General features: G+C 40.7%; 2 protein-coding genes across 3 annotated transcripts; both read left to right on the forward strand.

Moving 5' to 3' along the window:
- The first annotated feature begins 577 nt into the window (after positions 1 to 577).
- Positions 578 to 4,137, forward strand: LOC130923474 (E3 ubiquitin-protein ligase TRIM35-like). Of its 2 annotated transcripts, none has more exons than XM_057849213.1 (2): positions 578 to 856; positions 2,079 to 4,137. In XM_057849213.1, the coding sequence occupies exon 2, from the start codon at positions 2,141 to 2,143 to the stop codon at positions 3,530 to 3,532; it is 1,392 nt and encodes a 463-aa protein (XP_057705196.1). In that variant the 5' UTR covers positions 578 to 856; positions 2,079 to 2,140; the 3' UTR covers positions 3,533 to 4,137. The 2 variants fall into 2 exon arrangements, with proteins under 2 accessions (XP_057705196.1, XP_057705197.1); XM_057849214.1 differs by having other exon boundaries at positions 578 to 850.
- Positions 4,138 to 12,750: 8,613 nt separating this feature from the next.
- LOC130923469 (E3 ubiquitin-protein ligase TRIM39-like) lies at positions 12,751 to 14,501 on the forward strand. The gene has a single exon (XM_057849208.1). It carries the CDS (start codon positions 12,751 to 12,753, stop codon positions 14,146 to 14,148), a length of 1,398 nt encoding a protein of 465 aa, XP_057705191.1. The 3' UTR covers positions 14,149 to 14,501.
- The last annotated feature ends 9 nt before the right edge of the window (positions 14,502 to 14,510 follow it).

Here is a 14,510-nt window from a genome sequence, read left to right on the forward strand (position 1 = left end):
GGAGTAAGTCATACACTCAATGTGAAACATTAAAACTGTTCAGACCAACCGGACACTTCTACTACTGCGGGAGCCTCTTCAAACCCTTGCCGGGACCTATCTCGACCGGCCGCGGAGGACTCCGGCCATTTCCCTGGCAGCGACACACCATCTCCACTTGGTGTGGCTCCTCCCAGCAACCCGACTGTGACTCCTTTTTTGACCCCGAGGCCTCCATGGAGGTCCCGGAGGGTCCGCCGACCCCCCGTCTGTTTCGGCGACTGGGTCTGCCGTTAGACTTTGACACTTTCCTGAAGAAGGGTGCAGGCGGATCGCTGCTCTCCTCAGTGGAAAAAAGTTCCAGAGTGCCATTTGCACTGTTCATTTTTGGGAAAAAAAAAATTGTGAAGTATTGTTCTAAGTGCATTAATGTTTGCCTTGTGATATTTTGTCTATTTTTTGCTGCCTCTCGCCGGTCTGTGCTTTGGTCATATTTCTACTAACTTGGAGTCCTGTTAAAGAGTTAACCATCATCCAAAGTGGGGGTAGTGTTACCGGCACGCCCAAGGGACCGCTTTCATTTTCATTATGACCGGCCATGTGAGCAGAGAGGAAGAAAGTGGGCGAGCGAGAGAGTAGAGAAAGTGTGCGGGTAGCGCAGAGTCAAGTGGCTGTGTCCCCCACATGTTTTGTTTTTGTTCATAAAAATAACCACAAAAAGCCATCTGACGCCTCTCGGAGTTTATGTGCACGCCGCCGCCTTCCTGAAGGAGGAATCGGACGAACCAACGACAACGAGCCAAGTGAATCGCCCACTCCTCACTACGGCGAGGAGTTGAAACACAGCCAATTACCAAGAAGGGCAGAATTGGTAACAGTAAGAAAATATTTCTTGAAAGTTTGTCGTGTTTACTTTGAAACCGCTGCATGCCCAGAACAGCAAAGAATCATTTGGAGTCTAAAGTGCCGTCAAAAATCAGCAAACTCACTCCCAGTTTTTATTTGGCTCCGACAGACCACGGAAAACCCCGAGTTACTATCGTTTTCGTTTCACTCTCGAAAATATCTTCATCCGGGCCAGACCCGGCTGCAGAAAGAAATTACAGGGGGGGCATCAGTTTTGGGGGGCACACTTCTTCAACGTAAATTTAGCCTGAACAGTGGCGTTATTACTAGTGATGCACGATAATACAATTTTTCAACCGATAACCGATAATTTCCTCCTCATTCCAACCGATAATGTCAAGCCGATAATTCTATTAAAAGATTTATGTAAAATTTTAAAGTATACACAAAAGAAAATATTGCTGTGCAAAAATAAAATTTTATTGCTCTTTTTTTCAACATAAAATATGAACAAGTCGTCAATTCAAACATCTAAATAATGACAGATTGTCTGACATTGTGTAACGGTAAACTTTTGGCAACAATTACTTACAGAGTAAATACCTAAGTTGCACAAAAATGCCTTTAAAAGTAAGCCATTCCTAACATATATAACATTAATACACTGCAAAACACACCTCCTTAAAACTAGTCAGTTTTAAGTGTAAATCTATTGGAAATAAGTGAAATTATCTGCCAGCGCTTCAAGTGTATTTCTTATACAACTTTTCGTCTGAGTGAGAACAAAAAACATCGGCACACACCGCCGTGGCATCCTACCCAGAAGCAATGCAACAAACAATACTGTTCTATGGCGGACTTCCCTCACACTTTTCAGTGTGACGTAATTTCCGAAGATTTCTGAAGATTGCCGAAGAAAACCATTTTCGTTGTCAAGGGCGTTGCTATGGGTTAAACAAAGAATCTGGAAGGATTGCGTTAAAAAAAAAAAAATGAAAATATGCTTATAATTGTTTAGCCATTGATATTATTCAAAAACATGGTTGGCCAACCTTAGTTCACATTTCCGCTTTAAGGTTAGAGCTCGTCACCGCAGGGTAACTCTTCTGTAATATTTCATTTCAAAGTCATATAAGTTGCTCTTTACAAATTGGAGCCCAGCTTCAGTCAGCAGGAAGTGCACTTTTGGACCTAGAGGGAGGACATGAAAGAATCCTTTTGAATTGTATGTAAGACTGCTTTTTGTTTTGCAGAACAACCGCAGCTCGACATTCCGAACTTGTGCGCTGAGCCAATCGCCGTCTTCTCTAAAACAATGGCTGAACGTCTGGAGGACCATCTTCAATGTCCCACCTGTCAGAACATCTTCAAAGACCCTGTCATTCTTCCGTGCAGTCACAACTTCTGTCGTGCCTGTCTGCAGCAGTGGAAGGACGCAGGAGAACGATCGTGTCAAGTCTGTCGGACAGAGTTTAGTTTGATGGATCCGCCTTTGAACTTGGCACTGAGGAATATGTGTGAGAACCTTCCACGAGCCTCAGTCAATTCAGAAGACATCTGCAGCTTGCATGAGGAGAAATTTCAACTCTTCTGTTTGTTCCACCGGGAGCTTGTGTGCCTCGTTTGCAGAGATTCAGAAATCCACATTGGTCACAAGATCCGGCCCATCAAAGAAGTTGTGAAAAGTCATCGTGAGAAACTCCAGAAAGGCCTACAGAAGGCCAAGGAAAGACTCCAAGATTACAACGACTGTCGAGAGAACTGCAACGAACAGGCAGAGTACATCAAAGTCCAGAGGAAGAATGTCGAACGCAAGATTAAGAAGGATTTTGCGGAGCTCCGTCGCTACCTCGACATCGAAGAGGAGGCCAGGCTGGCTGCAGTCAGGGAGGAAGAGAAGAAGAAGAGTCAAACGATGAAGGAGAAAATGGCGTCTCTCGAAGAACAAAAGGCCGCTCTCTTGGATGTCATCAGAAGCACTGAGGAGCAGCTGACGTTTGGTAATGTTTCTTTCTTGAAGAAGTTCAAGACTGCGATGAGCAGAATGGAGGAGCTGCCTGAAAAGCCGCAGCTGCTGCCAGGGGGTCTGCTGGATGAAGCCAAACACGTGGGCAACCTCAAATTCAAGGTATGGGAGCTAATGAAGGAGACGCTCGCCTACAGTCCCGTCATTCTGGACCCCAACACGGCATGTCCAGGAATCAGTCTCTCCGAAGATCTGACCAGTCTGAGTTGGGAAGACGTACAGCAGCAGCGTCCAAAGAATCCAGAGAGGTTCCAGAAGGAGGAGTCTGTGCTGGGTGGTCCTTTGGACTCGGGAAGACACGTATGGGACGTTGAGGTGGGAGACAGCAATGACTGGGAAGTGGGGGTTGCGCTGCAAGACCTTCATTCAAAACAGAAAATGACTAATTTTGTAACTGGATTTAGGGATGGTAAATACAAAATCCCACGTCGCCAATATGGAGGATGGAATCCGCCTGTCAAAATACAGAAGATCCGATTTGAAGTGCGCGTGACAGAAATGTCAGTGTCAATTTCCACCTCTGATCCTCTTTCAAACACCACATTGTTTCATTTTCATTATCCTTCATTCTTTTTATTCTTTTCCAGAAAATACCAAACGTATCCTTCCTTTTTCACAAAAAGTAAAATTCCTCTAAAAATTATCCCCATTCAACCTGGTGTTACGACTGCCATCGATTAGCGGTCATGTTGACATGGCTTGATTTTCTGCTTTTTAATGTCATTTCAATCATTCCTTTTCTTTTATCACATGATTTGACCAGAGGCGTCGCATCCCATTAGGCTAACCAGACAATTGCCTAGGGCCCCCAGCCAGCAGGGGCCCCCAGAGGGCCAACAGATTTAGCACACGCAGCTTTACTGATCTGTCGCAGCGACAATTGTAGGGAGTGTTTCAATACCATGGAATCATTTGGCAGTTATCTAACGATTCTGTTATCAATCCCAATCAGCACTAACCATGTCACGTAGATTATACATGTTTAAGAAAGTCCAATCAGCTATTAATACCACATGATTGTTTAAAGAGTGACTCACCAACAGTGTTGTCAGTAACGCGTTGCTGTAATCTGATTACTTTCTTTCAGTAACGAGCAATCTAACGCGTTCATTTTTCCAAGCCAGTAATCTGATTAAAGTTAGTTTCCTCTGGGCCTGTGCGTTACTATTTTGTTGTTGCCTCGTACTGTATGTAGAATGAAGAATATTGTAGTCATGTACGAAGAGCACTTGAAAAGAAAATAATGCGCTTGAGTTTGGGAGTGACATCACATCTCACGTTTTCTCATCGGGGGGGGGGGGGGGGGGGGGCGTTCACATGTGTTACCATGCTGCCTGTGCGCGCGCCGTCTACCACGGCGGTCAACAACATAGCCTGGCTAGTGGCTACCTATCAGGTTACTAACAGTAAAGGAGCCAGAGAGATACAACAAACGGCTGCATTTGCTCACTGGCGATACAGCCATTACTTCACAACATATCCGTCCAGTAAAGATGACAAAAATATCTCCGTGCGTTGCAAACTCTGCGCAGGCTCAGAAAGAGTGTCGACCGCTAAAAACTCGACATCCAATTCAACAAGGAAGCACTTGGAATTACAGCACAACGTGAAAAAACTCGAAACAAAGCCAACAGGTAACGAGACAGCCAGCACTTCTACATTTTGTAACCAGCCTTTGTAATATGTGTAATTATGTACATTTCATAGTTAAGAGTTTGTAATCATAGGCGAAGTTTTAAATTTGTGGGACTGGGGGAAAAGCATGTTGAAGACTGAAACAAAAGTCAAAAGTTTGGACACACTTCATGATTTTTGCATTTTATATATTTTCACTACTATTGTGTATTCTCACTGAAGACATCAAAACTATGAATGAACATGTGGAATGGCAAAAAAAAAGTGAAATAACTGAAAACAGCTTTTGTGTTCTACATTCTTCAAAGTATCCACCTTTGAGGTGTCTCCAAACTTTTGGCCAATACTGCATATATATATATATATATATATATATATATACACATACATATTAGGGCTGTCAAAATTATCACGTTAACGGGCGTTAATTAATTTTTTAAATTAATCACGTTAAAATATTTGACGCAATTAACGCAGATGACCCGCTCAGACAGATTTAAATGACAGTACAGTTAAACGCTCACTTGTTGTGTTTTATGGAGTTTTGCCGCCCTCTGCTGGCGCTTGGGTGCGACTGATTTTATAGGTTTCAGCACCCATGAGCATTGTGTAAGTAATTATTGACATCAACAATGGCGGGCTACTAGTTTATTTTTTGATTGAAAATTTTACAAATTTTATTAAAACGAAAACATTAAGAGGGGTTTTAATATAAAATTTCTATAACTTGTACTAGCATTTTTCTTTTAAGAACTACAAGTCTTTCTATCCATGGATCGCTTTAACCGAATGATAATAATGTTAATGCCATCTTGTTGATTTATTGTTATAATAAACAAATACAGTCCTTATGTACCGTATGTTGAATGTACATATCCATCTTGTGTCTTATCTTTCCATTCCAACAATAATTTACAGAAAAATATGGCATATTCTATAGATGGTTTGAATTGCGATTAATTACGATTAATTAATTTCTAAGCTGTAATTAACTCGATTAAAATTTTTTATCATTTGACAGCCCTAATATATACAGTATATATATCCACATCTTGACACTGTTCGAGTTCAATCAACTGTTCAAGTTGTTGTTGGCAGTGTTTGAAAGCTTAGGTTTAAAGAAATTCTAAATATCCATCTTGTTTCCTCTGGTGTCGTTTTGGCTTAGCAAAGCAAAGTATAGTCTCCGAAGTGCTACTCTCATGATCTGTTCGAAAAATGATTTTGACCCATTATGAAAACTTTACGTTGTAGGATTTTTGTTCATCTCATTATTTTGACTGTTTGTTTTATTGCTTTACAACTTTTGACAACATTTTAACGGCTAGGTCTTTATTTCAAAGGGGAAGTTCAGAATTTTTTTACATTAGGCTTAATCTTGGAGTTAGCGGGGGTTTAATTAGTCGTTGGAGTTGATTTAAACAAATTTTTTGCACTTAGTCAGTTATTTGTTAGTTTTAGGGCTCCAGAATGGCTAAGCTAGGGTGAGTCAATGGTGGTCGACTAATTAAACCCCCGCTAACTCAAAGATTAAGCCTTATGTGAAAAACTCAATTACACGCAATGACATTTTTCAGTTATTCTTATGTTGAGGCAGCAAAAGGAAAAAACAAATGGTAAAAATTAACTGATAGTTACTTTGATAATAAAGTAATCAGTAAAGTAACTAGATTACTTTTTTTTAGGTGTAATCTGTCATCAGTAATTAAATTACTTTTTAAAGTAATCCGTGACAACACTGGTTACGACTGCCATCCGTTAGCGGTCATGTTGACACAGCTTGATTTTTTTGCTTTTAAATGTCATCTAAATCATTCCTTTTCCACATGATTTGACTCCCACTTATTGGCCAGGTCATGTGAAAAGACTTTACTGGAGTCAGAATAATGAAGCAGTTACTCAGTATTCTTTTCTTCCATTACTTTTTGACTTGTGTGAATACAACTTTTAGTTTAATGGAAGTATTATTTGGAAGTACAGTAATGCTACTCTTACTTTTTGCTACTACTAACATTGATTTACTTGTACTACTTTAATACTTGTACTACAATCATTTTTTGATTTTATAAGTACTTTGAGTGATTTCATTTGAAAGTAATGCTACTCTTACTCGAGTAAAATGTTTAGCTTCTCGTTACAGTTTGAAAAATATATCAAACACAAATAACTAGAGTATTCTTTTTTCACAAATATTTTTGGATTGACGACTTTGACTTGTACTTGAGTAATCTTATATAATCGTAATGGTATTCTAGTACCATTTTGGGCTATTCTACTGATGACATTATTTTCAAAATAAATGATTATCAACACTTGCTTGGTACTTGAGTATATTTTTCACCCAATGCTTTTTGACTTGTAATTGTGTGCTTACTACTTTACCATTGATGTGAGTAATCCTTGAAAGTAACACTACTCTTATTTGAGTACATCTTATGCCTTCTCTCTTGATAATATTGATTTACAGTACTTGTACTTTATTACTTGTACTTTTATTTGTGGATGAATAAGTACTTTTACTTGAGTGATTTTATTTGGACGTAACGCTGCTCTAACTCGAGTACAATGTTTGGCTTCTCATTTCAGTTTTAAAAATATATCAAAAGCAGGGGACTGAGTACTTGAGGATTCTTTTCAACACATCTTTTTTTTTTTTTTTGATTGACTGACTTGTGATTGAGTAATCTTGTTTTAAAGTCATGCTACTCTGGCTCGCGCCCCATTTTGGCTACTCACCTGATGACATTTTCAAAATAAATGATTATAAACACTTACTAATTACTGGAGTATTTTTTTCACCAAATACTTTTTGAATTGATTTTGACTACTCAAGTGAATTTTCTGCAACTTGAGTCATCATATGTTGACGTAACTCAACTCTTACTTGAGTAAAGTATAGGTAGTCTCCGGGTTACCACGTACCCGACTTAAATGATTTCAACTTTACGACGCAGAAGTCTCAACTGCCATTTTGACTCCAGTTGTTAATTTTTTTTTTTTTTGTCACATAACGGTGAAGAGTAGAACAGAGGATTAGGTCCAAATAAAGGAGAAAAATAGGACTATGAGATTGAAGTCGGACTGGTACTACGAGAAAAATAGTCGTATTATTACATAGCGCAAACCGCTACGCACTTTACGTACATGTAGGGGAGCTATGATGAAGCATAATATAAAGAGCCATCTATAGAGTATAATTCGATGTAGTTGAGCCAAAAGATGAAGGATTTCCTGATTTAATAGACTCCGGTGAGACAATTTCATTCCAATTCCATATTACGTCACTTACGTCATAAAGCTACAAATAGAGTAATCTCCAAAAAAAGAGGACACTCGGTCCGGCCTCGAGATAATTAATTTTTTTCTTGAATTTCACCCAAAGATGCCCTATCACTCAAATAGATTGGAAGTGTGCCTCCTCCAACTGGATAGAAATTTTAGTTTTATACAGTGGGGCAAATAAGTATTTAGTCAACCACCAATTGTGCAAGTTCTCATACATACAAAGATTAGAGAGGCCTGTAATTGTCAACATGGGTAAACCTCAACCATGAGAGACAGAACGTGGATAAAAAACCCAGAAAATCACATTGTTTGATTTTTAAAGACTTTATTTCCAAATTAGAGTGGAAAATAAGTGTTTGGTCACCTACAGTACAAACAAGCAAGATTTCTGGCTGTCAAAGAGGTCTAACGAGGCTCCACTCGTTACCTGTATTAATGGCACCCGTTTTAACTCATTATCGGTATAAAAGACACCTGTCCACAACCTCTGTCAGTCACACTCCAAACTCCACTATGGCCAAGACCAAAGAGCTGTCGAAGGACACCAGAGACAAAATTGTAGATCTGCACCAGACTGGGAAGACTGAAAAAATGTACACGTCCAGGCCCATCTGCGGTTCGCTAGAGAGCATTTGGATGATCCAGAAGAGGACTTCTGGATCATGATGAAACCAAAATAGAACTTTTTGGTAGACACAGGTCTACCAACACAGGTTCTTGTGTTTGGAGGGGAAAGCACTGAATTGCATCCGAAGAACACCATACCCACTGTGAAGCACGGGGGTGGAAACATCATGCTTTGGGGCTGTTTTTCTGCTGCTTACCGGCTGCCTCTCCGGTTATCTTTTGCCAACGTCTCCAGCTGCACAGGACTGCAAGTTTCAATAGCCAAACCAGGGTGCCATCTGCCTTTCCTGCTTTTATAGCTCTGGGTTGCTTATGGTTTGATTGGCCAATCTCTTCCAGCTGTGCATCGTTTCCATAGTGCTTGCATGCCGGTGATTTTCCACTTCACGCCCTGGTTGTCTGCTCAATGCTTTTTTGTTGATGTTTATCAGGGTTTGACTTTACAATGGTTGAAAAATAATTGTCCATTTTGTTCTTCAATATGAAGAAGTAAGAGTTTGTAAAAAAAAAAAAAAAAAAAAAAATTGAAGCAAAAAAGCACCTGCCTAATTTACTCCAAATGTAAACATTGGTCAAATGTGTGACGTGGGGACAAAGTTTGTCGCAGCCAGTGACGTTTCCACAGTAATTCACCGCCATACCACTAGATTGGTGTGGCTTTGTCTTTGTATGGTTTTGGGGGACTCTTGTCGAATTCCTTTAATTTTCCACCGGTCATTGACAGCAATGGCAATGGAGATGGAACGTGTGCATTTGCAGCTGCAGCTAATTAATATTAAACAACAAATGTTGTCAATACAAATGTTGAAGCGTAGGCGACACAGAAGTCGTTTGCGAATGTTTGAAAATGGTGTTGTTGGTGTGCTGATCCGGAAACAACATTGTGAGCGGACCAATCACAGTCTTTCGACGTGCGTTGACGTCATGTGTAGTCAGGACTTTTTGGAGGTGCACGTCAGGCTATGGCGTAGGGTCGTAATCAGGTCTGCGTTAATGGCGTAGGTCTGCCGTCACCGCTAGGCAGAAGCATAAATCAGCCTTCAGGGTGATGGAATACTACAATATTTGGAGAATGGCCAGTTTAGAGTGGTGATACAGCAAGAAACATAACATGTGAGTAGAATAGAATGGAGGCGACGTCAAATAATATAATAATATAGCGTATAGGCCAACCAAACATCCAGTCTGGTGTTTGCGTCGATGTGATTGTGTTGTAGTCTGAGGCGCAACACCCATACATCATCCGGTACAGCTAACGCTAATACATTTAGCTAAAATTTGCAACATCAAAATTTAAAACTACTAACAATCAAAACATAAACATAATAAATTTATTAGATAAATATTCATATAAATAGAGAAATATTTAAAAATAGATTTTATCGGATTGTAACTCCACTGTTGGATACATATGAGACACTTTTATTTATTTCCCCAAAAAATTCTCTCAGCTGCATCTTTTGCAAAACAATAGATAACTGCCCTCTACTGGCACTCCAGAGGAATTAACATCAATATTATATATCGCTATCCAGCATCCTCAGAACTTTAGTTTAATATAAAACATTTTCGGTAATATGAGTAAGACTTAATTAACATACCTTTTATAAATTGGTACACATAAATCCCAATATAAGTTGAACAACAAGCAATGACGAGCAGCAAATGTCATCTAAAGTCATCCTCTGAAGAGTCGCCAACATCCAAATTATGGGTAATTAGGTCCTACAGGATTTGATGGCAAATTATTTGCGGTGTCCAGTTATTTTTAATTTAAATTGGCAAAAAACAGTCTATATTGCCACAATGCTCCAAATTTTCAGTCAAAACTCAGTTTCCAAAAAATACGGTAGTGTCATGTAATTGAAACATTAACATACCGTTTACAGCAGGGGTGTCCAAACTTTTTGCAAAGGGGGCCAGATTTGGTGTGGTAAAAATGTGGGGGGGGCCGACCTTGGCTGACGTCCTTTACGGAGAACAATATATTTAGGCAAATTTTAGCAAGCCATTCTGTGTGTCACATTCGCTTTGTTATTATTTTTTAACTACCGTAATTTTCGGACTATATGCCGCTACTTTTTTCCCTTATTTTGAATCCTGCAGCATATAGTCCAATGCGGCTTATTTGTTGATTTATTTGGGTTAATAGGTAAAGATGTATTCGACCGTAGCATCATTAAAGTGTCATAAGACCATCATATTATGACATGACACTATCATGAGCATAATAAATGCTTATAACAGATGCTATTTAGTGTCATCTGTCATAAGCATTCAATAATGCCCATGATAGTGTCATGTCATAATTATGATGGTCTTATGGGTGAACTTGTATAAATGCTTATAAGAGATGCCATTTAGTGTCATCTGTCATAAGCATTCAATAATGCCCATGATAGTGTCATGTCATAATTATGATGGTCTTATGACACTCTTATTCCACTGTCAAATAAAGTGTTATCAAATACCAGAACTAGCAATTAATGAAACCACTGGAACAAGAACTGAAGAAATAATTAGGACAGAACATGAATTTTGATCATAATTTACATCTGTAGCGCTGCAATGCATGCTAGGAGGCACGTTGGCCGACAACAGTGTTGACAGCAGGTGGCAGCAGAGGATGACCGTCTCCCCCAAGGGAGCAGTGATGCCCAAATGAAGCTTCTTGAAGCAATAAAGCTTTATAGCCAATTGGTTCAAAGCGTCATGGTGGTTCATTTGGTCTTATTATGCCACTGTCAAATAAAGTGTTACAGATTCATATCTTTTGGTGTAAATATCCCATAACACAGTGAGGATAGCTGCGGCTTATAGTCCAGTGCGGCATATCTATGAACAAATGTCGTTTACGTGTCAAATTTGAAAGGTGGCGGCTTATAGTCAGGTGCGCCTTCTAGTCCGAAAATGACGGTAATAATTTCAACAATCTCGCAACTAGCCTTTGTGGCGTTTTCTTTCGACTCTCGGGCTCATGCGAAATACTGCTTCTGCGAATTTAAACTAGCTTCAAGTTGACATCACGTCAGCGTGTCTTGTTTGGTAATATCGCCTCACATTGAACTCAACAGCGACTGTCTTTGCAAATGAGGTAGACACAGTTGTTGCGTATTTTAGTTAAGAAATAGTCCAATTTCCACCTATCCTTGAAGCGTCGGCCGTCGCATTCAACTTTCTTTTTTGGAATTAATTGCCGCCATTTTAGAAAATTGGAAGTCAAGGGTCACACAGGGTAATGTTGCTTAGAGTGCTGATGCCTTTTAGTGGGTAAATGAAGAGCAGCATTTAGTGTGCAAGCTACTTGGTGATTTTAAATCTCTTTTGTCTGAGGTTTTTACTGATTATTGTAACTGTTTCCGTTAGTGTATTTTGTGTTGTTTGATATTTGTGAATGTTTCTTTGTGCTCAGGCCTCTCTTGTAAAAGAGATATTAATCTCAATGAGACTGCCTGATGAAATAAAGATGAAATAAAAATAAATAAAATACTTCATATACTGATAGAAGTACCTCTGACCGATTTATTAAGTCTGTGTGCGGGCCAGACGTTATTGATTTTGTGACAGAAGCTGGGGGCCGGATGAAATTTGACCACGGGCCGCATTTGGCCCCCGGGCCGGACTTTGGACATGTCTGCTCTAAGGCGAGCTCCGAAACCACGGCCCGAAACTCGGAAGGACCTTTTTTCCGGAGCGGGAAATCGATGATTTGCAGATTATTGGTCATGTACTAGCTTATTGGATAATAGTAATGGCTCATTTAGATGAAATTAGGCTGAAAACATATCGCACTTTTTAAGCAGCCATGAGTGAATTATTTGAACAACGACTTTGATTTGAGACATATTATTTTGAAGTCACGCTACTCTTACTAAATGAAAAAGTCCATAAAAGGTTTTGATCACTAATCCGCGTGTCATTTTGGCTCCTCTAGTAACTATCTCACTTCTCATAAAATCAGCAAGTCAGAAAGGTTTGATCACAAGTCCAAATGTCCAAAATCCCCAAGAATGGTAAATCGCAAAGCAGAGTTGACTTTTGGACATTCTGAAAACAAAAGCATCCCTTCAATGCCAGACGAGACAACAATTGCGATCTTACTTCAGTGAGACACGAGCTTAAGGTTACAGCTAGTTACCTCAGGGTAACTCTTCTGTAATATTTCACTTCCAAGTCATTTAAATTGCGCTTTACAAATTGGAACCCAGCTTCACTAAGCAAGAAGTTCACTTTTGAGAGCATGAAAGAATCCTTTCGCAATTGTATGTAAGAATGCTTTTCATTTTGCAGAACAACTGCAGTTCGACATTCCGAACTTGCGCGCTGAGACAGACTCCGTCTTCTCCAAAACAATGGCTGAGTGTCTGGAGGACCATCTTCAATGTCCCACCTGTCTGGAGATCTTCGAAGATCCTGTCATTCTTCCGTGCAGTCACAACTTCTGCCGTGCGTGCCTGCAGCGGTGGAAGGACGCAGGAGAACGATCGTGTCCAGTCTGTCGAAAAGGGTTTAGTTTGAGGGATCCGCCTTCCAACTTGGCACTGAGGAATATGTGTGAGAACCTTTCACGAGCCTCAGTCAAGTCAGAGGATATGTGCAGCTTGCACGAAGAGGAACTCAAACTCTTCTTTTTGGACCACCGGGAGCTTGTGTGCATCATCTGCAGTGATGCAGAAATCCACGTTGGCCACACATTCTGGCCCCTGGAAGAAGTTGTGAAAGGTCATCATGAGGAACTCCAGAAAGAACTGCAGAAGGCCAAGGAAAGACTCAAAGATTACAACGACTGTCAAGAGAACTGCAAAGAACAGGCAGAGTACATCAAAGTCCAGAGGGAGAAAGTCGAACGCAAGATAAAGAACAATTTTGAGGAGCTCCGCCGCTTCCTCGACGTCGAGGAGGAGGCCAGGTTGGCTGCGGTCAGGGAGGAAGAGAAGGAGAAGAGTCAAACGATGAAGAAGAAGATGGTGGCTCTCGGCGGACAAATGGCCGCTCTCTCGGAGGTCATCAGAAGCACTGAGGAGCAGCTGGTATCTGGCAATGTTGCTTTCATGAAAAAGTTCAAGACTGCGATGAGCGGAATCCAGGAGCTGCCTGAAAAGCCACAGCTGCTGCCAGGAGGTCTGCTGGATGAAGCCAAACACGTGGGCAACCTCAAGTTCAAGGTGTGGGAGCTGATGAAGGAGAGGCTTGCCTACAGTCCAGTCATTCTGGACCCCAACACGGCCCATCCAGAACTCCTTCTGTCTGAAGATCTGAGCAGTCTGAGTTGTGAAGGTGTACTGCAGGAGCGTCCAAAGAATCCAGAGAGGTTCCAGACGCGGCGGTCTGTGCTGGGTGCTGCTTTGGACTCGGGAAGACACGTGTGGGAAGTTGAAGTGGGAGACAACGATGTCTGGTATGTGGGGATCATGGACGGGGATCTATGTTTGCCAGAGAAAATGATTGGTTGGTTTATTGGATTTTGTGATGGTGAATACCGAAAGCCCGGTTGCGATTATGGAGAATGGAATCCGCCTGTCAAAGTGCAGAGGATCCGAGTTGAAGTGGACATAAATGAAAGGGTGGTGTCCTTCTCTGAACCTTTTACAAACACTGAATTGTGGAATGTTAAGGAGCCTTCTGATTGGCCAGACTTGTCGGGTAACATCAAAATGTATCCTTACTTTCGTTCAGCACATAGAAGTCCTCTAAAGATAATCCCCGTTCCACCTGGTGTTATGACTGCGATCAGTTCGCGGTCATGTTGATGCAGCTTGATTTTTTTTTTGCTTTTCAATGTCATCTAATTCAGGGGTCCCCAACCTTTTTTGCACCACGGACCGGTGTTATTTGGGTCTTTTTTTCACGGACCGGTGTTCTGACAAATTTTGCAACCCATCAAAAATTGCAACGATGCGGTTCTGCGCATGCGCATAACGTTAAACATAATGCAAATTTTGCATTAAGCAAAATGCGCAAATGCAGCGATTCCGAAGTAAACACTACAAACCTTCTTGAAAGAAAGTTATATTAACTTACATTTGATCATGCAAGGACTTGTAGAAAAGTTCTCCACAGATACATCCTGCCATGTTAGCTGCACACAACTGCACACCACTCGTAAAGCAAT

Source organism: Corythoichthys intestinalis, chromosome 10 (genome assembly GCF_030265065.1).
Source record: "Corythoichthys intestinalis isolate RoL2023-P3 chromosome 10, ASM3026506v1, whole genome shotgun sequence".
Taxonomy (NCBI): Eukaryota; Metazoa; Chordata; class Actinopteri; order Syngnathiformes; family Syngnathidae; genus Corythoichthys; species Corythoichthys intestinalis.